General features: G+C 44.9%; 1 protein-coding gene across 5 annotated transcripts in view; it reads right to left on the reverse strand.

Annotated features, from left to right (window-relative positions):
* The window catches only part of LOC137528643 (connector enhancer of kinase suppressor of ras 2-like), a 563,792-nt gene that overhangs the window by 239,843 nt on the left and 300,038 nt on the right, over positions 1-23,911 (reverse strand). For all 5 annotated transcript variants that reach the window (XM_068250054.1, XM_068250052.1, XM_068250051.1 and 2 more), the window contains exon 6: positions 7,392-7,511. In XM_068250054.1, coding sequence (XP_068106155.1) covers positions 7,392-7,511 — 120 coding nt within the window. The remainder of the gene's footprint in view (positions 1-7,391; positions 7,512-23,911) is intronic.

Genomic DNA, 23,911 nt, shown 5'->3' on the forward strand with positions numbered 1-23,911 from the left:
GAGGTGTTAGGTTTAGGCATCGGTAGAGGGAGGTCTTAGGGTTAGGCATCAGTAGAGGGAGGTGTTAGGTTTAGGCATCGGTAGAGGGAGGTCTTAGGGTTAGGCATCAGTAGAGGGAGGTGTTAGGGTTAGGCATCGGTAGAGGGAGGTCTTAGGGTTAGGCATTAGTAGAGGGAGGTGTTAGGGTTAGGCATCGGTAGAGGGAGGTGTTAGGTTTAGGCATCGGTAAAGGGAGGTCTTAGGGTTAGGCATCAGTAGAGGGAGGTGTTAGGGTTAGGCATCGGTAGAGGGAGGTCTTAGGGTTAGGCATCGGTACAGGGAGGTCTTAGGGTTAGGCATAGGTAGAGGGAGGTCTTAGGGTTAGGCATAGGTAGAGGGAGGTCTTAGGGTTAGGCATCGGTAGAGGGAAGTCTTAGGGTTAGGCATCGGTACAGGGAGGTCTTAGGGTTAGGCATCGGTACAGGGAGGTCTTAGGGTTAGGCATCGGTAGAGGGAGGTCTTAGGGTTAGGCATTAGTAGAGGGAGGTGTTAGGATTAGGCATCAGTAGAAGGAGGTGTTAGGGTTAGGCATCAGTAGAGGGAGGTGTTAGAGTTAGTCATCGGTACAGGGAGGTGTTAGGGTTAGGCATCGGTAGAGGGAGGTGTTAGAGTTAGGCATCGGTAGAGGGAGGTCTTAGGGTTAGGCATCGGTAGAGGGAGGTATTAGGGTTAGGCATAGGTAGAGAGAGGTATTAGGGTTAGGCATAGGTAGAGAGAGGTATTAGGGTTAGGCATCGGTAGAGGGGGGGGGGGGGTCTTAGGGTAAGGCATCAGTAGGAGGTCTTAAGGTTAGGCATCGGTAGAGGGGGGTCTTAGGGTTAGGCATCAGTAGAGGGAGGTGTTAGGGTTAGGCATCGGTAGAGGGAGGTGTTAGGGTTAGGCATCGGTACAGGGAGGTTTTAGGGTTAGGCATCAGTACAGGGAGGTATTAGGGTTAGGCATCAGTAGAGGGAGGTCTTAGGGTTAGGCATCGATACAGGGAGGTCTTAGGGTTAGGCATCAGTACAGGGAGGCGTTAGGGTTACGCATCAGTAGAGGGAGGTCTTAGGGTTAGGCATCAGTACAGGAAGGTCTTAGGGTTAGGCATCGGTAGAGGGAGGTGTTAGGGTTAGGCATCAGTAGAGGAAGGTCTTAGGGTTAGGCATCAGTAGAGGGAGGTGTTAGGGTTAGGCAGCAGTAGAGGGAGGTGTTAGGGTTAGGCAGCAGTAGAGGGAGGTGTTAGGGTTAGGCATCGGTAGTGGGAGGTCTTAGGGTTAGGCATCGGTAGAGGGAGGTCTTAGGGTTAGGCATCGGTAGAGGGAGGTCTTGGGGTTAGGCATCGGTAGAGGGAGGTCTTGGGGTTAGGGTTAGGAAACACAATTGCAAAGAAAAGCCTAATTAGTGGCAAAAAAAAAAGAAGATGTAGATCGTTTAAGTGTTATAAGTAGTGATAAAGTTATTGGCGAATGAATGAGAGGAGCACTGAAAGGTGAAAATTGCTCCGGTGAACAAGTGAAAAATCCCCTTAGTGGTTAATTAATTGGAAATGGTTCTTATATACAGTGGGTTGCAAAAGTATTCAGCCCCCTTGAAGTTTTCCACATTTTGTCACATTACTGCCACAAACATGCATCAATTTTATTGGAATTCCACATGAAAGACCAATACAAAGTGGTTTGTAGAAGAAATGCTGTGCACCTTGCTCTTGTATTGCTTTTATTGGAATCTTCTACCAACAGCCAGCGTACATGACATGGAAAACAAAGATTGTCAAACCTGGGTCCACGGAGGTGCGGAGGTGAGTAGGGGAGAGGTGACCAGGGGATGTATGGACGGCACTACAGCCGTTTCACGCCGTCTGGCGCTTGCTCACGTGCATACGTCCTGAACGGAGCAGCGCTGAACGGCTTCCTTCATAGGATCTTTAAGCCGCGCCCCCAGCGCTGCCCCATTGGTGTAGAGTGTCTGGGAGTGGAGGTCGGGGGTGAAGGGGCGGAGACTCGCCGCGCAGCGGCGAGAAACAAGCATCAGGCTTGTATTGTGATGCTTGGGTAAGCTGTGTAGTCAAATATGTGTAAATAGTGCATTCAAATCTACTTGTGCATCCATCATCAGGTGTGACATTTAGCCACATCAAACATCTATTCTGTGCAATATGAAAAAATGCAAAAAATTGTGTTACATATTTCAAAAGTGCAACAGTGCATAAAACGTGTCTGCTAAACGCTGACATTATGGCATAGCCCAACCACATCCTATCGCCCTATGTTAAAAAATATATATATATAATTGATAACATATTCCATAAAAGGGATCACCCCACTAGACCTCACCTGGAGGGGCTCCCATTAAAAAAGACTGGGAGGTAAAATTATGAGAGACAAGACTTAATGGGGCGTATTCGCCTCCAAAAGTGCATGTGCCCATTCCCCTGATTTATTCGCATTAAGTCCGCAACCTGCGGAATCAGGGAAAGGGGGTTCAAGGCGGTCCACACCATGAACAGGAGCCCAAATGTTGGGCCGTGCAGTAGAGGAAGGAGAAGGGGGGAGGAGAACAGGAACAGGGAGCACCCGTGGACCTGCATACCAAGAAGGACCAGTTAAACCCAGAGCAGCCGGAAAATGGAGAGAGCCAGGTAACAGAAAAGACCCAGAGTCCCCCGATGGGGGTGGCCCCTGCAGACCCAAGAAAAGCTTCCGAGAGGGACCCATAAGGCCTTAATCAGGTGGTAGGAAGGGACCCGGTCCACCATTGGGAGCCCGGCTGTGCATATTGCATCTGATAATCCCTACCTGGGGTCAATTTCTTGTGAAAAAAAGTGCCGTTTTTCAGAGCGGTTTGCGGTTTTCCTATACCTAACATTGAGGCAGAAACGCCTCCGCAATCCAAAATCTGCAGCAGCCCGGGAGTATGCGTTTCTGCAAAACGCCTCCCGCTCTGGTGTGCACCAGCTTATTGAAATACATTACCCAAGCGGATCCGCACCCGCATGCGGATCGCAAACCGCAGCCGAAACGCTCTGGTGTGCACTAGGCCATAGATATGTTTTGTTTTAAACCATTCCATTGTTGCCCTGGCTTTATGTTTAGAGTCATTGTCCTGCTGGAAGATGAACCTCCGCCCCAGTCTCATGTCTTTTGCAGTCTCCAAGAGGTTTTCTTCCAAGATTGCCCTGTATTTGGCTCCATCCATCTTCCCACCAACTCTGACCAGCTTCCCTGTCCCTGCTGAAGAGAAGCACCCCCAGAGCATGATGCTGCCACCACCATATCTGACAGTGGGGATCGTGTGTTCAGAGTAATGTGCAGTGTTAGTTTTCCGCCACACATAGCGTTTTGCATTTTGGCTAAAAAGTTCCATTTTGGTCTCTTCTGACCAGAGCACTTTCTTCCACATGGTTGCTGTGTCCCCCACATGGCTTGTGGCAAACTGCAAACGGGACTTCTTATGCTTTCTGTTAACAATGGCTTTCTTCTTGCCACTCTTCCATAAAGGCCAACTTTGTACAGTGCATGACTAATAGTTGTCCTATGGACAGATTCCCCCACCTGAGCTGTAGATCTCTGTAGCTCGTCCTGAGTCACCAAGGGCCTCTTGACTGCATTTCTGATCAGCGCTCTCCTCATTCGGCCTGTGAGCTTAGGTGGACGGCCTTGACTTGGTAGGTTTACAGTTGTGCCATACTCCTTCCATTTCTGAATGATCGCTTGGACAGTGCTCCGTGGGATGTTCAAGGCTTTGGAAATCTTTTTGTAGCCTAAGCCTGCTTTAAATTTCTCAATAAATGTATCCCTGACCTGTCTTGTGTGTTCTTTGGACTTCACGGTGTTGTTGCTCCCAATATTCTCTTAGACAACCTCTAAGGCCCTCACAGAGCAGCTGTATTTGTACTGACATTAGATTACACACAGGTGCACTCTATTTAGTCATTAGCACTCATCAGGCAATGTCTATGGGCAACTGTCTATGGCAATGGTAGGGATTAGATTGTGAGCTCCTTTGAGGGACAGTTAGTGACAAGATATTTTTATATATATATATATATATATATATATATATATATATATATATATATATATACTGTACAGTGCTGCGTAATATGTCGGCGCTATATAAATAATAATAATAATAACTGACTGCACTCAGAACAAAGGGGGCCGAATAATTACGCACACCCCACTTTGCAGTTATTTGTAAAAAATGTTTGGAATCATGTATGATTTTCGTTCCACTTCTCACGTGTACACCACTTTGTGTTGGTCTTTCATGTGGAATTCCAATAAAATTGATTCATGTTTGTGGCAGTAATATGACAAAATGTGGAAAACTTCAAGGGGGCCGAATACTTTTGCAACCCACTGTATTAGCCCCCATAGAACAGTCTACCAAGCATGCGCCCGGCACCGTGAAACCGCCTTGCAGAAGAGAATGGGCTTGATTCACTAAGACAAATAGCATGCCTTATCCAAGTTAACACTCCTTATCAGAGATAACAAGCCTTATCAAAGTTAACATGCCTTATCAGAGTAGCACAGCAGGCATAATCTTGTAGTGCTCACTATGCTACTCTGACAAGGCATGTTAACTTGGATAAGGCGTGTTATTTCTGATAAGGAGTGTTAACTTGGATAAGGCGTGTTAACTCTGATAAGGCATGCTATTTGACTTAGTGAATCAAGCCCAATGTCAGTCCATTCGCTGGCATCACATCACGCGAAAGGTACGGCGACGCAGAACGTTTTTATGGCACACAATTGCGCAACAAGAATTTCCTTTTGTATGTTTTAATTACAATATGGATGGAAGGAACACAATAATTACGGTACTCAAAGCTTTAAAAGCGTGCAGAACATTAACACTGCATAATTAAAGGGGAAGACAAGATGGAATTATTTCATCCACCAATCAGAGATCAACAATAAAGTGCAGCGAAACGCAAAATGGGAATATCGACGACGATTGCTCGTTAGTGTCGGCTCTGCAAAAACAAAACCAGGAATATGAATATTTTACACGCTGAAGATGTCTTTCCTCTTTCACATACAGTAAATAAAAAGGGCAGGAAGTCTAAAAATAAACAGATACAAATAGAGCTTGTTTGTAAAGTAATGAAAATCTATCACCACAAATAGGGCACTTAAAAAAATGTCACCGTGTTCTCATGACATAAAATGACACCTTCACCTTGGCAGATTAAAGTGGACCTGAACTCTTTGCACAGGACAGGAAGAAAACATAGAGAAATGCACCCTGTTTGTACTTACAGAGTTTAGCCTGAATAATTACCCCTCATGTGACCTGTGACAAGTTGCAATTTGATCTCTCAGCTGTGTCAGATGGCTGCATAGCAGAGCAGCTAATTTGTAAACACAGAAAGTTAACCCTATGTCGGCTTCCATGAAAGCAGGAAATAGACACACTGCAGATTTATTGCAGGATTTGTATCAGCTGTAACAAAGAAATGTCTTTCTTTAAGGCTACTTTCCCACCAAGACGTTGCGTTTTAGGGGACGTTATGTTCGCATAACGTGCCCCTAACGCAACGTATGGTGGTGTTGAAGTTGGACGTCAGATTGAGCTGCGTTATGCAGCTCTCAAAGCAGCCGCTCCAGGTTAGTGATAGGAAGTCCGGATCTTTTTAAGGATTCGGATCATTTGAATCGGATCATTGAAAAGGTCCGGATCTTTGAACCGAATCATTTGAATCATTTTACTAGGGAAGCAGACTGGGTGAAATGACTAGCAGGACAGGACTTTCCCTGCACTGTACATTCTGTATGTTCCCGTTTCTTCCAGACAGACATTCACTGTGAACCGAATATTTTATTGTGATGATCCGGATGATTCGACTTACAAAAAAGATCCGGATCAAATGAACGATTCGTTCATGATCCGGACAACACTACAGTCCTACCAGGAGTCTCCACAGTGCAGTGAATATTAGTTAGCCACGTGGGAGGAGGAGGAGAGACCTCCTCCTCCAACATTACTGAGCATGTGCAAACAGTCTAACGTGGCTTAGCCCAGTATAACTTACAGCATGCAGCACTTTGTTTCAACGTGCTGTGTTACTATGTAAGGCAACGTGTGCACTGTGAACAGCACATTGATTTTACAGTGCTGTGAGTTAGGCTGCGTTACTGGCTGCTGTAACGTGGGACTTTAACATCCCACTGTGAAACCAGCCTCAAGGTTTTTATGCTGTTGCTTATCTTTTAGAGCAGAAAGGAAGTTCTGAGTTCAGGTTCACATCAACTGGAAATGCTAGGAAGAACTGTGACGATGGTCACACACATGCTGATTTGTCACCAGATTGAGCATTTGATTGATCCCTCCATGATCGAATCTGATTAGAGAGGGATCTGTGGCCAGCCAACACACTGCAGACAGATTTCCAACAGATTTCAGCATTACCGCAGTGTACCCAATCAATCCTTTTAACCGATTTGGGTTGGAAATAGATGAAAACGATTGATCGGGTGGCCAAGTTGCGTTATCGATTTCTGCCTTATTTGGCCATTATGATTCAATCAGCCGGATATCGATGCCCAGAATTGAGCAATGTGTGGGCACTCCTAGCATAAAACTACCGTAATACTAGATCAGTCCCAGGTTTGCAAAAACTAGACTCAAGAAAACAAAAATGAACCCCAAAGCTGCCTTAGAAAACACGATGTCTAGCATGTTCAACATTTACACTACACAGCGTAAAGATCTTTACTGCATCAAGCGCATTGTGTAGGAGGGTGTCAGGAAGTGCTTAAAGGGAATGTGAAGTAAGAGGTATACGGAGGCTGTCATATTTATTTCCTTTTAAACAATACCAGTTGTCTGGCAGTCCTGCTGATCTATTTGGCTGCTGTGGTGTCTGAATCACACCAGAAACAAGCATACAGCTAATCTTGTCAGATCTGACAATAATGTCAGAAACACCTGATCTGCTGCATGCTTGTTCAGGGTCTATGGCTAAAACTATAAGAGGCAGAAGATCAGCAGGGCTGCCAGGCAACTGGTATTGCTTAAACAGAAATATATATGGCAGCCTCCATACCCTTGTCCTGAATCAGCCGATCAAGCAGTGTGGGGGAAGAAGGGTGTCCTGGCGATTCTGAGTGACTTTGATGAATGTTGACATTTTCCCACTTTAAAACAACATATTTAAGGTGTGTACACACATCCAATTTTGACTGACCAATAATTGGCCAATTTTACCTCCTCCATGTAGTATGAGGGTAACTACACAATCTGTTCATAGTATTCACAATATATTGGCCCTCACACTTCAGGGAGGTGGTAAAATTGGCTAGTGGTTGGGCAATCAAAATTGGAAGTGTGTATGCACCATTAGGCAGCCATTTTCCGGCACTCACCAGCCCTTCGCTCGGCATGATGTTGGTGAGATGGACGACTTCCAGGTGGGCTGACTGCGACACCAGCGAATCAGATGACAGAGAGATAATGTGGTCACAGATCCCCGACAACGTTTTACACTGCAGAGGAAACAAAAACGTGAAAACAAGGTCACCATTTTTTCTTTATTCCTTTTCACACACTGAAAACAGAATATTCCAGAACTCTGTGTCACAGATCAGGGCTCACAGGCCTGCAAAGGCTCAGATTATTATTGTCATTGGTTTTTAAAGCACCGACATATTCCATGGTGCTATACAGACTAAAGGTGGCCATACACTGATAGATTTGCAGCAGATTCGACCATTAGATAGATTTCTGTCAGATGCCTGTCAGGTCGAATCTGAAAGGAATCTATCTAATGTGTACCACATACTAGGAACAGATTTCCAATAGATTTCAGAAATTAATCTATTGGAAATCTATTGAAAATCAATCTAATTTTCTGTTAGAATGCATCATTAGATTATTTTCTGTAGAGACTGGTCATTATCTCTGGCGCATTGTCTTCTGATTATCTCCTGCTGAGTAGAGAAATGCCTAATTGCTAGGCAGATAGATGGTTAGATGTTGGAAATTATCTATCTGGCAGGTAAATCTAAAAGGTGCCCATACACTTGCTCGATTTCCCTCCCATAGACAGCAGATTCGATCACTGTGATCGAATCTGCTGTGAAATCGATGCTCCAACGCTGACCGATTGACCGATTTCTGTCTGAAATCCATCGATCCCATCGATCTGTCCGCGCGGAAAATTTCGCTCGGTCGCAGGCAGGTCGGGAGTGCGTCGATAGCAGCGTTCGTATGTCCGACGACCAATGCTAGCGGCAATACATTACCTGTTCCGCCAGCTCGTGTCCCCGCTGTCTCCGCGGTCCCTTCTCCGCTGGGCTCTGGCTAGCTTCACTTACTAGTTTAAACAGTAGAGCGCCCTCTGCTGTTTAAACTTCCCCCAACAGGAAGTACAGTGAAGCTGGAGGAGCCCGGAGCGGAGAACAGACAGCAGAGACCGGGGGACTCGCGCCGGCCGGATCAGGTAATGTGTGCGGGGGTGGGTTGGGCGGTGGCAGCTCCACAGATTGTGAATTGATTTCATAGTGAAATCGATTCAAAATCTGTTTGCAGTGTAGGCAGCCAATAGATCCCTATTTGATCAGATTTGATCACAGAGGAATCTATCTGCAGGTCGATCTGGTGGCAATCGACCAGTGTATGGCTGCCTTCACAGAAAGTCTAACAGAAAATTGTATGGTGTGTGCCTAGCATAAAGGCATTTTGCTGGGAATACACGGTACATTTTTGAGCCATTAAGATGGCTCGATTGATAATTTCCGACACGTCCGATCTCCCGTCCGATCGTTTTACCGCTCGATCTTGCATAGGGAACAATGGGAAAAGATAAGCAAAACGAATGGAAGATAAGAGAATCGGGCGCGACATCGAGCGGGGAATTGATCAAGCGGCGAAATCGAGCCGCAAAAACGTATTGTGTATTCCCAGCATAACTGTACCGTTAGATCCAATGCAACTCTATTGGCCATCGATCTGCTGCCAGCAGCAGATCAACCTAGATTTTCCATCCTGTCAGATAGATCAAATCGAAATCAATCAAAATTAAGCCGCAAATTGATAGACCATTCGATCGCGCATCGATTTGCGATCAATCAATTTAATTGAATGCTGAAATCGACCAGTGTATGGGCCCCTCATGAAACAAACATGGGGTACACAATAGTACAGACAATGGTATAAACAAATTATAGACACTGGTACATAATACAGAATATTCTAGACCTCTGCGTTACAGATCAGAGTTCAGAGACCTGCAGACGCTGTGGTATACACAAAATATAGACACTAGTACAGAATACAGAATTGGTAGGCATTGTAATTACGGTGATAAATGTAACATGATGAACAAAATGTATAGCAAATTCTAAGACACAAAAGGGGGAGAGAGCCCTGCCCTTGCGAGCTCACAATCTAACAGAATAGGCGGGAAACAAGAGGTGTATACAATAAGCATATCTAGAGGCAGTGTGTTTTTTTAGGTTGTATTTAGTAAAGGGGCACATACACTCAGGGCCGCCGCTACCATAGAGGCAAAGGAGGCAGCTGCCCCAGGGATTTTCAAATCGGCCTTATAGTTTTTGAGAAAATCGATTTTAAAGTTTCAAAGGAAAAAAAATACACATTTAAAAACCTGCCGACTTTAATGGCTGATAGCAAATCCACCTTAAATGCTAGAAACCCTAAATTTGCAGGATATGTTAAAGGACTTACGAGCCCAAATAGTAAAAAAAAGTTAAGTACCTTAATCATTTTTAAATGCACGGAGGACGCCGTCCGCGCCCTCCGTGCTGTTCCGCCGGGTCCCCGCAGTCTGATCGCCCCCTGTGCCGCTCCCGACCCCACGGACGGGGTCGGGCTCCCATTCCTCTCCCAAGATGGCCGCCGACTGCGGCTGCGCAGTCCGCATACGCGTTAGTGCGGCTGCGCAGCTCTAGGGCCTCCCCCCTCGATCCACGCTACTGTGCGTGGATCGGGGGGGAGGCCCTAGAGCTGCGCAGCCGCACTAACGCGTATGCGGACTGCGCAGCCGCGGCCATCTTGGGAGAGGAAGGGGAGCCCGACCCCGTCCGTGGGGTCGGGAGCGGCACGGGGGGCGATCAGACTGCGGGGACCCGGCGGAACTGCACGGAGGGCGTGGACGGCGTCCTCCGTGCATTTAAAAATGATTAAGGTACTTAACTTTTTTTTACTATTTGGGCTCGTAAGTCCTTTAAGGAGATCATTAGGAATAAGAGGAAAAAACAATTTTTCAAAAAGACCTTAAAGTATACTTTTAAATGCGGTAAATGTCACTTTTAGTAGCAAACCTAACGATAGTGTAATTTTACATGCATCAAACGAAAGAGCAATACATTTTCTGACGAGGTTTCCTGGGGGTCCATACGCAGCCGCAGCGCTTTGGCCAGGGATCGCTATACAGCCGCAATATGGCTGTATGAAGATCCCTGGCATTTTTTTCTATTTTCCCAAATTTTTTTTATGTTTAGAGTGTGGGAATTTTTTTTTTTTTTTTTTAGTATGTGGGGTCCCCCCTCCTGAAACTTATTAACCCCTTGTCCCCCATGCAGGCTGGGATAGCCAGAATGTGGAGCTCCGACCGATTGGGACTTCACACCCTGATTATAGCAGCTGCAAAAAAGGTCCCCTAATGCTGATTTTTGTTCCGGGTTATATGTTGGGGGGGCCCCCCAGGTTTATTTTGCCCTATGGCCCCATTGTTGCTTAAACCGGCCCTGCATACACTGGTCGACTTCAGCCATCAATTGATAGATTCTATTGATCCAATCTATTGATCGATTTATGGCCGATTTCAATCGATTTGATCTATCTGACAGGATGGAAGATCTAGGTCGATCTGCTGCTGCTGGCAGCAGATCGATGGCCTATAGAGTTGCATTGGGTCTAATGGTCCAATAATGCATTTAGATCGATTTCCAATAGATTTCCAATAGAGTTCATTCTGAATTCTATTGGACATCTGTTCCTAGTGTGTGGTACACATCAGATAGATTCCTGTCAGATTCTGACTTGACAGGCATCTGACAGAAATCTCCACAAGCAAGCACGAAGATATCCTGCGCTCCACGTAACTGCTGTACACTCAAAGGATGGCTCTCCTTTCACATTCAGCACCCCGCAGCGCTCCGACAAGGGTGATTTGGCAAAAGTACTAGAAGAAGATGAAGCGCGCCATAGTGCATTAAATGTGTAGGAGTTTTTATTAACAATTAAAAGTTATACTCACAAACATGAGTGATAAAAATCGCATCTCAGCGGACTGCCAGCCGCTTGCCTCTGCAGTGGGGGATGGCGCGCTGTGGCCAGCAGTGCGGTTTCCGATGACTGGGAATCCTCTCACTGGTGGGTGGGCGTCGCTGGAGTGTCAATCGGCGTGTGACGTCATTACGCGTTTCGGCGCTCAGCGCCTTCGTCAGATGACGTCTCACGCCTGTGTAGACAGGCGTGAGACGTCATCTGACGAAGGCGCTGAGCGCCGAAACGCGTAATGACGTCACACGCCGATTGACACTCCAGCGACGCCCACCCACCAGTGAGAGGATTCCCAGTCATCGGAAACCGCGCTGCTGGCCACAGCGCGCCATCCCCCACTGCAGAGGCAAGCGGCTGGCAGTCCGCTGAGATGCGATTTTTATCACTCATGTTTGTGAGTATAACTTTTAATTGTTAATAAAAACTCCTACACATTTAATGCACTATGGCGCGCTTCATCTTCTTCTAGTACATCTGACAGAAATCTATCTGATGGTTGAATCTGCTGCAAATCTGTAAGTGTATGGCCACCTCAAGGAGGCAAGAGGTTAAAGAGCAATTAAAGCGGAACTGTAAACTGCTTAAAAAGTAAGAGTATGAGAAAATCTCTATTGCGCTTGCGTCTGGCTACAGGAACGTAGCTGCGCAAAGTGAAAGTGAGCCGCGGTATGGGACTAGAGCATCGGTGGGTGACTACGAGGGCACAGGTCGGCTGCAGGAGGCTGGCAGAAGCCCCAGGTAAGTGAAACTCTTATTTTTTGAGCAGTTTACAGTTCCGCTTTAAGGCCTAGTGCACACCAAAAACCGCTAGCAGATCCGCAAAACGCTAGCGGGTTTTGAAGCGTTTTTCTTATAAATATGAAGCGTTTTGCGGTTTTGTGTAGCGTTTTTTTACTTAAAGTGAGGGGTTTTCGGTAGTGTTTTTGTGTAGCAGATTACAGATATTGTTATAGTAAAGCTGTTACTGAACAGCTACTGTAACAAAAACGCCTGGAAAACCGCTCTGATATGGCGTTTTATGAAGCGTTTTGCGTTTTTTCTATACCTAACATTGGAGGCAGAAACGCCTCCGAAATCCAAAAAATGCTGCAGCCCGGGAGTTTGCGTTTCAGCTAAAACCGACCCGCTCTGGTGTGCACCAGCCCATTGAAATACATTACCCAAGCATTTCCTCAGTCGCAAGCATTCCTAAAAACGCAACCGAACCGCTCTGGTGTGCACTAGGCCTATGTTAGAATGTATGCTTGTTTGACAAAGTGCGTTTTGAGAGAGAGCGCTCCCTCAAAGGTTGTAGATAGATTCCAGAGGAAGGGTGAGGCACGTGAGAAGTCTTGTCCACGGTAATGTTCCCGAGGACGCCAGAATCTCACGGTTTCCATTGGTAAGAACTCAGCTTAACTGATTAAATCCCAATTCTACATGCATGCTGCTTCCATTAAACAGGAACTGTAGTGAACATAATGTAATGAATACAGTTGTATTTATAAATTATTTACTCAGCGATTGCCCTGTGTAAATATTTTTGCACCTTGATTCTGAAATGTATCACTGGTGGTGACATCATTAGTCCTGCCAGGTGATCTCTGTGGAATGTTCGTTTACAGAGAGTTCTATGCACAGAGGGAGATTTTTTTTGTTTTGTTTTGTATTCCTGGCAGTTGGCAATAGCCATTATTTCCCATGATGCAACAAGGTACACAGACAGGAAACCGTGATGGCCATGGCCCTGACATCACACTGTGGGAGGGATTTCACCACAATATCAGCCACGCAGACCTCCCTGATGATCTATTAGAGAAAAGGAAAAGATTTCTTCCGGGGAAAGAAGGTATCAGCTACTGATTGGGTTACAGTTACAGTTGGGTTACAGGTCCTCTTTGAAAGCGGTTCGCTGCCTCCCTGCTTGATTTTCCATCTATGTGACATTTTCAGGAGAGGAGAGGGAGGGGGGTGGGTATATCTAAAGATTCAAAGTGGGCACTGGGAACTGGGAACTATGGTGTGGTGTTGGTGGGGTGTTGTCATTATCAGAACACCAAAAGAGAGGTTTTTCACAGACAAAGCCATACAGACTCCATGAATATGAATGTGGGGTCCCTTACATTTTCATACAGTAGACATGGGACCTCTGCAGTCCCTTACACGTGGGGCCCCTAGTGAGCTTGAAGCCCTGGGCCATTGCCCAGTGTGACCCCATGGAAGTACGGCCCTGCCTCAGGGTACTCTGGCCCCCTGTCTCCCAGCCTCGTTTCCTGAATATTTCAGTCTTTACAGTAGAGAATCTGCAGAGGGGGCCGTCCTCTTAAATTCACGATCGCATCTACTCATTAAACTTTCACAGCGTACTCAATAATTCATACATTATTGTTTCACCGGCTAAAAATAGGCATTCCATTCTGCTTCCGTACAGAAAAATCTCAGCGGCTCAAATCACAGAAATCTATCTCTGTAAAACGCCTCTCGGGTTTAGTCCTGATCCGGGGTAACGTCTCCAGCTGCCTCTGCGCCCAAAAGTCTGGGCCCCGCAGACGATATAAGATGTGGGGTGCACTGGGCAGGAACAGCCACCAACCCCTCCCTAATAAAATAAAAAACAAAACAAAAAAAAGCAGGTGTTTAGCCACCATCAAATCAGCTGTCATCGAGGGTGACATGATACGTGCGTTCCGACTGGAGGGCGTAAAAATCTGAAGATGTTTCGTGCACTGGAGGAGTCTGTAAACAGCAGAAGCAGTGGAGGATAGAGTCGGTTTGGGTCACCTGGAACCGCCGTGATGGAAACAGCAAAAAATATATCAAATGACCCTCCCTCTGAAGGCGGCCATATACAGTACATAAAGATGGCCACCAGGTTCGACCATCAGATAGATCCCAGTTAGATCAAATCTGATCTGAGAGAGATCTATTACTGCCACACATAGATTTGTAATACATTTCAGCATGATGTGCAGTGGGTTGCAAAAGTATTCGGCCCCCTTGAAGTTTTCCAAATTTTGTCACATTACTGCCACAAACATGCATCAATTGTATTGGAATTCCACATGAAAGACCAACACAAAGTGGTGTACACGTGAGAAGTGGAATGAAAATCATACATGATTCCAAACATTTAAAAAAAATAAATAACTGCAAAGTGGGGTGTGCGTAATTATTCAGCCCCCTTTGGTCTGAGTGCAGTCAGTTGCGCATAGACATTGCCTGATGAGTGCTAATGACTAAATAGATTGCAACTGTGTGTAATCTAATGTCAGTACAAATGCAGCTGCTCTGTGAGGGCATCAGAGGTTGTCTAAGAGAATATTGGGAGCAACAACACCGTGAAATCCAAAGAACACACCAGACAGGTCAGGGATAAAGTTATTGAGAAATTTAAAGCAGGCTTAGGCTACAAAATAATTTCCAAAGCGTTGAACATCCCACGGAGCACTGTTCAAGCGGTCATTCAGAAATGGAAGGAGTATAATGGCACAACTGTAAACCTACCAAGACAAGGCCATCCACCTAAACTCACAGGCCGAACAAGGAGAGCGCTGATCAGAAATGCAGTCAAGAGGCCCATGGTGACTCTGGACGAGCTGCAGAGATCTACAGCTCAGGTGGGAGACTCTGTCCATAGGACAACTATTAGTCATGCACTGTACAAAGTTGGCTCTTATGGAAGAGTGACACAAGAAGAAAGCCATTGTTAACAGAAAAGCATAAGAAGTCCTGTTTGCAGTTTGCCACAAGCCACGTGGGGGACACAGCAACCATGTGGAAGAAGGTGTTAGATGCTGGTTCTGGGGCCCCGGGCAGTGAGAGTTCCCGGGGCCCCAGGCTGGCTCATGCACCATTGTTTTTAATTATTGTAGTATCCCATGCAGTTTAGTTAGGAGGGGGGCAGATGAGAGGGAATATCCTGCACGCTGGTGCCCCCTGCTGGTCATATAGCCATTGTCTATATGCAACTGAAGCCCTCTCCTACTAATTGGCTGACTTGCTCAGCTTTTGCTTGATTATCACTGCAAGCTAGGTGTATTATGTGTGCACTTTTCATTGGCTTATAAGCAGCCTGCAGGCTTTATAAAGCAGCAGAGAACTGTTTGGGAGTGAGGTTCTCCAATTGTGTGTTTGGTAAGTTTTAGAGCAGTAGGAGACAGGCCTTGGATGTGGCAGCTCCAAGGTTTTGGCTGCGCTCACATATGGTGTTAGATGCTGGTTCTGGGGCCCCGGGCAGTGAGAGTTCCCGGGGCCCCAGGCTGGCTCATGCACCATTGTTTTTAATTAATGTGGAAGAAGGTGCTCTGGTCAGATGAGACCAAAATGGAACTTTTTGGCCAAAATGAAAACGCTATGTGTGGCAGAAAACTAACACTGCACATCACTCTGAACACACCATCCCCGCTGTCAAATATGTTGGTGGCAGCATCGTGCTCGGGGGGTGCATCTCTTCAGCAGGGACAGGGAAGCTGGTCAGAGTTGATGGGAAGATGGATGGAGCCAAATACGGGGCAATCTTGTAAGAAAACCTCTTGGAGTCTGCAAAAGACTTGAGACTGGGGCGGAGGTTCACCTTCCAGCAGGGCAATGACCCTAAACATAAAGCCAGGGCAACAATGGAATGGTTTAAAACAAAACATATCTATGTGTTAGAATGGCCCAGTCAAAGTCCAGATCTAAATCCAATCAAGAATCTGTGGCAAGATCTAAAAACTGCTGTTCACAAACGCTGTCCATCTAATCTGACTGAGCTGGAGCTGTTTTGCAAAGAAGAATGGGCAAGGATTTCAGTCTCTAGATGTGCAAAGTTGGTAGAGACATACCCTAAAAGATTGGCAGCTGTAATTGCAGCAAAAGGTGGTTCTACAAAGTATTGACTCAGGGGGCTGAATAATTACGCACACCCCACTTTGCAGTTATTTATTTGTAAAAAATGTTTGGACTGATGTATGATTTACGTTCCACTTCTCACGTGTACACCACTTTGTGTTGGTCTTTCACGTGGAATTCCAATAAAATTGATTCATGTGTGTGGCAGTAATGTGACAAAATGTGGAAAACTTCAAGGGGGCCGAATACTTTTGCAAGCCAATATATATATATATATATATATATATATATATATATATATATAAATAACCACAGTGTTGTACTGCTCAATTTCAGTGCGATGCTATGGGCCATCAATGTACTGCCGCTCCCAACTCGTTGCTGTTCTATCGAAACCTTTCATCTGACGCAAATCAGCAAATCAGAACCTTATAAATGTATCAGGCTGTAGATGTATTAAGCTATCAGATATATACATGTTGTGTTTATAGACTATCATATTGACCTGAGGAAGCGGGCAGAGACCCGTGAAACGCGTTGACTGTTTTAAACGTACTTGAATGAATCTGACCTGAATCTAAACCCCTTTTCTGTCTGGGTTGTGTCATCTGGAGAGGTAGGATACCTCATTTTTATAGTCTTTATTATTTTCTATTATTTACATACAATCTGACAATGATATTTTGGACGTCTCCACCCCTCATCATTGCTTACCGCACCTCCTCTGGAGGTAGTCTTCCCACTGGTGTGGTGCTATCCACAGCCGGTAAGGATCCTAGGAGAGCGCCCATCCAGTTCCAGCAGGACCTGAGATAGGCGACATACGGTGGTTACAGGTTCTGCAACCCACCTGTGTGAGTAGAACTACTCTTTTTCACTTTGAAATATTCCCGTATCCAACGATACTGCACCACTTAGCTCCTGGTCTTATGTTGTCACACAGGCTACCTTGGATCTTCCACAGTGACTGCTCCTTATCTTTACAAATCTATCAGCCAGGATTGTAACTACAAATCACTGCGCCCCCCTGAAAAACTTTGGATGTGGCCCCTCCCACTGCTTTCTGCACAGGTAAACTGAAAACCAGAGTTATTCAATTGGTTGGTGGCCCGTTTCCACTATTGCGTTGCGAAATCGCTGTGGCAAAATTTGCATGCAGATGCGAATTTCGCATGTGCGTGCATGCGAATTTTCGTGCGAATTCGCATGAAAATTCACATGGATGACAATGTATGCGAATTTAACCATGGCAATGCCGGTGTGTTTTTCCATTGATTTCATGCAAATTCGCATGCGAATTCGCATGAAAATTCGCATACCAAAACAGCATGCAAATTCCCTATTAAATACATTAGCGGCGATTCGCCTGCATTCCACACGCAAGCGAATTCTGATGGCTCTGCCATGCAGAAAAATCCTGCACAGAAAAACGCTCAGGAAAACTGACAAGTGGAAACAGGCCCACCCACTTGTATTGGCTGTGCGAATGTGCATGCAGGAAACGCATGCAGATTCGCGGTAGTGGAAACGGGCCCTGAATGTCTTTTCTCATGATAAAAACATACAGCAGTGAAGCACTGCACATATTTCCTCTATCAATTACATTCACCTATGTGATAAAACGTACATGTTTTCACTCAAACAGACACGCATACAGAAAACCGACAGACGAGTGTGCTCCCAGCCTCAGCTTATTACACTCACTCTGTCCATCTCTGATAGAGCAGAACTAGCTCTGCAGGCTCCTCCAGCATCACTACAGTACACAGCACTTGGGGAGGGGTAGAGAAGCTGGGGATAGAACAGCGGTGTACATAAGACCCTGCTGAACACTGAATAGGGACTGTCTACAAATTTTTGTCTGCAAAACTTGGTGTGATTCCTTATCAGTGGCTGAGCAGATGCAGTCATTAGAACAACCGTGCAGAAAGTAGAACGTTTTTTTTTTCTCCCCGAGCCCTTAGTTGTCAGTCTCTCAGGACATAGAGAAGAAACTTCTCCCACAGGGCCCCCTGAAACTTCTAGGGCCCCCTTCAGCTGCATCCCTTGCAGGGTCTATTGTTACGCCCCTGTTCTCAGCTGACCAGACTGATCACATGCTTCCCCATGAGCTCTCCTAAGCGTTGCCATCCCTACTTCCTATCACTGTAGTAGAAGGTGGTGGCAAGTGGCAGTAGGATGTGCATTGAAATAGTTTGCACATTTTTTTCTTTTTTTAGCTGCACAGTTCCCCGCCCATCTCATTTATATTTAGTCTTATACAGAAAGGATAGGTGGAGCTTGAGTCAGTGAGTCAGTCACTATGCTGGCACAGCCTGCTGTAGACTTGTCGTTCACAGGAAGTGGAATTTCAGGACCTCATTTTCTGAACAGGAAGCTGTCAAAGATAATTTACACTAAATGTGTAAGCTGTCAGAATTTCACAACTTCTAGTTTTGCGGTTAATTGGCCTTTAAATTAATTAGCGCTTAAAGTGAACTAGAGACAAAGCACCCTCATGTATTTTACCATATATATATCAGTGGGAACATTAGAGAAAACACCTACCCTTCTCTCTGTTTCATCCTTCACTGCTCAGCCTGCTTGTTATCAGCCCTGATAAAATTCCCGACTGAGCATTCAGTCTGGCTTTGCTCAGGAATCATTACTTCTTCTCTAATGCCTTTTCAAGCCCAAGCCTGCCCCCTTCTGGCTCTGCTATAATGACTCAGCTATAATGATTCCTGAGCAAAGCCAGCTCAGTCTGGGATTTTATCAGGGCTGGTAAGAAGCAGGCTGAGCAGTGAAGGATGAAACAGAGAGCAGGGTAGGTGTTTGCCACTGATACATATGGTAAAATACATGAGGGTGCCTTGTCTCTGATTCACTTTAAACGTTTTTACTTGTTGAAGTCTGAAAATGTATTTTTTGGATAAGGTGAGAAAATCTTTCCAGTGAGAAACAGCAAATAATTAAGGTTAAATGGGGCCCTAGGCAACATAGCAGAATTGGCTCCGCCTGCCTATGAAATGGCTTTTATGGTGAGGGGGTAAAAAAGATCAGAGGAGGTGCCAGCCAGGCCCCTGGCCACCGAACAGGTCCTAGGCACCTACCTTAGATGCCCGGATGATTTGGCTCCGGTGAGGAATCTCTAGGGGAAAAAAAAGTCTAAAGATTTGGAGTCTGTGTCGGGAATGTTCTGCGGATATCAGACCAGATCACACATCGGAATGTAGCGGTGTGGCGGTATAGGTAAACACGTAGCCCATAAAGCGATGAATATTCAGAGATTTGGGGAGGGCGGATGAATATTCATGAATCAAGCGGCATAATTACATGTCATCTCCAGCAATGACAGGAAAAAGTCACATCAAAGTTTAGCATAAGCGAGGCGCATCTCGTGTTCTGTTTACCGGGGAAAATCGTCTGCCGCAGAATGCCAAATCTACGCTTTATCCTGATTATAACGAAAGGCTCAGCGATATAAATATCAGCAGGCAAAGAATGAGAAAAGTAGATTAAATAAAGGCATAGGAAATTTTTTAAAAAAAAATTAATAAATAAGTACAAAAATAAAAAACTGCTGATTATCAGAGCAGACTAAAATATGTTCTGCAGTGATAAACAAAACACACACTACACACACACTGTACATATACACACATTCTACACACACACACACACACACACACACACACACACACACACACACACATTCTACACACACACATTCTACACACACACACACACACTGTATACACACACACACACTGTACATATACACACATTCTACACACACACACACACACTACACTACACACACACTGTATACATACACTACACACACACTGTACATATACACACATTCTACACACACACACTACACTACACACACACACATTCTACACACACACTACACTACACACACACACATTCTACACACACACACATTCTACACACACACACACACACACACATTCTACACACACACATTCTACACACACACACACACACACACACACACACACACACACACACACTGTATACACACACACACACTGTACATATACACACATTCTACACACACACACACACTACACTACACACACACACATTCTACACACACACACACACTGTATACATACACTACACACACACTGTACATATACACACATTCTACACACACACACTACACTACACACACACACATTCTACACACACACTACACTACACACACACACATTCTACACACACACACACATTCTACACACACACACACACACACACACACACACACACACACACTGTATACACACACACACACACACACACACTGTACATATACACACATTCTACACACACACACACACACACACACACACACACACACACTACACTACACACACACATTCTACACACACACACACTGTATACACACACTACACACACACTGTACATATACACACATTCTACACACACACACTACACTACACACACACACATTCTACACACACACACTGTATACACACACTACACACACACTGTACATATACACACATTCTACACACACACACACACTACACTACACACACACACATTCTACACACACACACACACACACTATATACACACACATTCTACACACACACACTACACACACACACACACACACAAACACACACACACATTCTACACACACTACACACTACACACTACACACACACACACACACACACACTACACACACACACTACACACACAACACACACACACACACACATTCTACACACACACACACACACACACAATTCTTCTCAACCCTGGCAAGTCATATACTGTGGTGACTACAGACAATCAATTTAATCTGCAGAAGCTCCTTTTACGTAGAGACACGTGATCAGGTGATTGAGAGGGGTCTTATTGGATGCTTGCCGTCATGCAATTATGTTTTGCTTCTGTTAACACGTAATCAATAAAAACTTGTTTCTCTTCTTTTTATTGCCCGTACAGTTATCCTATTTGATTCCCTTCCAATGTAATGTCATCTGTGTAGAAAGCAAAAACACAAGTCTCCCCAGCTCAGAGTGCAGCAGGGCTGAGAACTGCAATAACAATGGATGTATTATATCAAATTCCTATAGAGAAAAAAAGTTTTGTCCTTTTTCACACAGAGGGCTTGTCAGGCAGTCCAGTTTCCGGATTCATTGTCTTCAGCCTCTCGTGAGGAATGTTTTATTATCTCTACTTACAGTCACACTGAATCCTGTATTGCTAGGTACACACTATGAGATTTTCTGGCAGATTTCCTGTCAAATCGATTATTTCCAACATGTTTGATCTGTTTTGCAATCGATTTCCAATAGTTTTTTTGATAGAAATGAACATTCCGAAATCGATTGGATAATGATCGGAAATCAGATCGGACATGTTGGAAATAATCAATCTCACAGTAAATCTGTCAGAAAACCTCACAGTGTGTACCTAACATAAATCCAATACCTTTCTGCTGTGCATGCTAACTCTTATCTACTGTAACTAGTGATAGAAGACAACCATGGGGGCCTGAGGGGTACTGCTGTATGTAGACCTCTCACAAGGATCACTCAAAGAGAATCATTAACAACGGGTCTAATGTCAGATGGTACGCTACTTGAATACATATTTGAACACAACAGTTTGGAAGCATTATATATTTCCTCTTTATAATGATGGCACTCCACTTCACTCTAATGAGCGAATATTTTTAATATTATTTTTAAGTATATCATGTATACTAGTTTGGCTTACATTTGAGCAGATGATTTATATTTATGACTTTATAGCTTTGCTTGTTAAAGGGAACCAGAGATGAACGTTTCACACAAAATAAACATATCAGTCGATAGCTTGTAAAGAATAAATGCTCTACCGGATAATTTCGCCGCTCTGGTGTGCCTTTTTTAGTGTTTTTTATCCATTATTGCTCCAGGAAAAATCAAATATGGCCGCCGGCTCATATCCCTTCTGCTTCCGGGTTATGAGTTGTTTTGGATGTGCTGTTTAGGCTATATGAGACTAGGCTGCTATCTAGGCTATATGAGACTAGGCTGCTGCAGCCTTTCATCTGTGTGCTTTCATTTTGGTATGATGTGCAGTTGCCTGTAGGAAGTGTCTCTCATAGGAATGAAACTGCAGTCATCATCAGTATCTATGCAGAGAGCACATAGAGCACACAGATCATATTGCATATTGCTCTGAAAACTTGTCTGTTCAGAGCTTCTCTCTCAGCAGCAGCAGCCCCTCCCATGTCATCAGAGCTCTCAGTATGCAAAGCAGGAAATCTGAGCTAGGAGGTGGCAGGCTTGGGCTTGAAAAGACTCCACGGAAGAGTGACTCAGCTATAATGATTCCAGGTCAAACCTAGACTGAGCCAGTCGGGGATTCTTATCACAGCTGCTAATAGACTAATTAAGCAGATAACAATGAAACTAAAAGCAGGGTAGGTGTTTACTGTCATGTTCCCACTGATAAATGTAATAAAATACATGAGGGTGCTTCATCTCTGGTTCTCTTTAACACCATTGCCTGATGAAGCGGGCATTTGACCTGTGAAATGCGTTGTGATTTGTCCTTTGTTGCTGACGTAATAAAGTGTGTATTGTGTTTTTAGTGGTCATATCATCTATGGCGATGTAAGTCCACCACTACATCCTAATTTTTAACATTCAAGTTCCTTTTTAATTCTTACTGGAACCTCTGTGTTTACCTTTTGAGTTATTGGTTCCCAGTGTAAGGTCTGATAGAGAGGGGCAGCCCTAGAGGAGCTGGGAAAAGGTGAGCTTGAGAAATGAGGTGGGCCCCAAGGATCAGTAGGGATTAGATTACCACAGATGAGAATGTTACATTAGCCAAGTTGAGAAATGATATGGGCATGTGCAGGCATTATAGAAACATTGTGAGAGAGGACAGTATAGATATGGGGAAGACTGTTAGTTAATGAGCTGATAAGAGGATTCATAACCCCCGGCAGCAAATCTGGAGGGTTGAGGCTATTGAAGTACTAACTACATTTATTGGTGGAAAGATGGCAAGATCTTTTTTATTCATGTTCTATTTGAGGAATTGGGAGGGCACAAAAGAAGAAACTGCCAATATAAAGTATGGTTAGGATCAAGAGACTTTAGAGAAGAGAGGTAAGGAGACCACGGCTAGACAGGTGATGTTGAAATCAACCCCCCCCCCACCACCACCCCAAAAAAAAAGAAATACCAAATCCATGAGCTGCTAGGGGAAAGAGAAAGGGCTCAAAGACAAATCCCTGAGGTACCACAACAGAAAGAGGGCATAAGGTAGAATTGGTGTGAGAATAAAATATGGTGAATTCATTCTAACAGGTAGGAGGAACACCAAGGATGAGCTATGCTCTTATTGCTTAGAGATGGGGATATCTGGGGAAACAGAAGGTGATGAGCTGTTCCAAGGATGGAGGAAGTTCAAGGCAGATGAGCGAGAGAAATGTTCTTTCCATTGTCCAGTCAGGAGATGGTTGGCAACTTTTATGAGGGCTGTTTCAGAGGAACGGTGAGGGCATTTATGAGAATTATATTAGAGGCGTACATACTGGGGGCACAGCATCTGCAATCGCGGAGGGGGACAAGGTTGTGATGGGCCCCAGCTTCAAACCCTCCCTCAGATGCAGGCTCCTCCCCAGAGGAGGTGTCATAGCGGCCACATCGGTCATGTGTGGTGATATCATGGCGGCTGCACTGTTACAGAAGGGGAGGAGCTTGTGTCATCTTATACCCAATACAACAGCAACCCTCAATGACAAGGAACAAACTTGTTTACATCACATTGCTGCGTACTGCAA

The sequence above is a fragment of the Hyperolius riggenbachi genome, chromosome 8, assembly GCF_040937935.1.
Source record: "Hyperolius riggenbachi isolate aHypRig1 chromosome 8, aHypRig1.pri, whole genome shotgun sequence".
Taxonomy (NCBI): Eukaryota; Metazoa; Chordata; class Amphibia; order Anura; family Hyperoliidae; genus Hyperolius; species Hyperolius riggenbachi.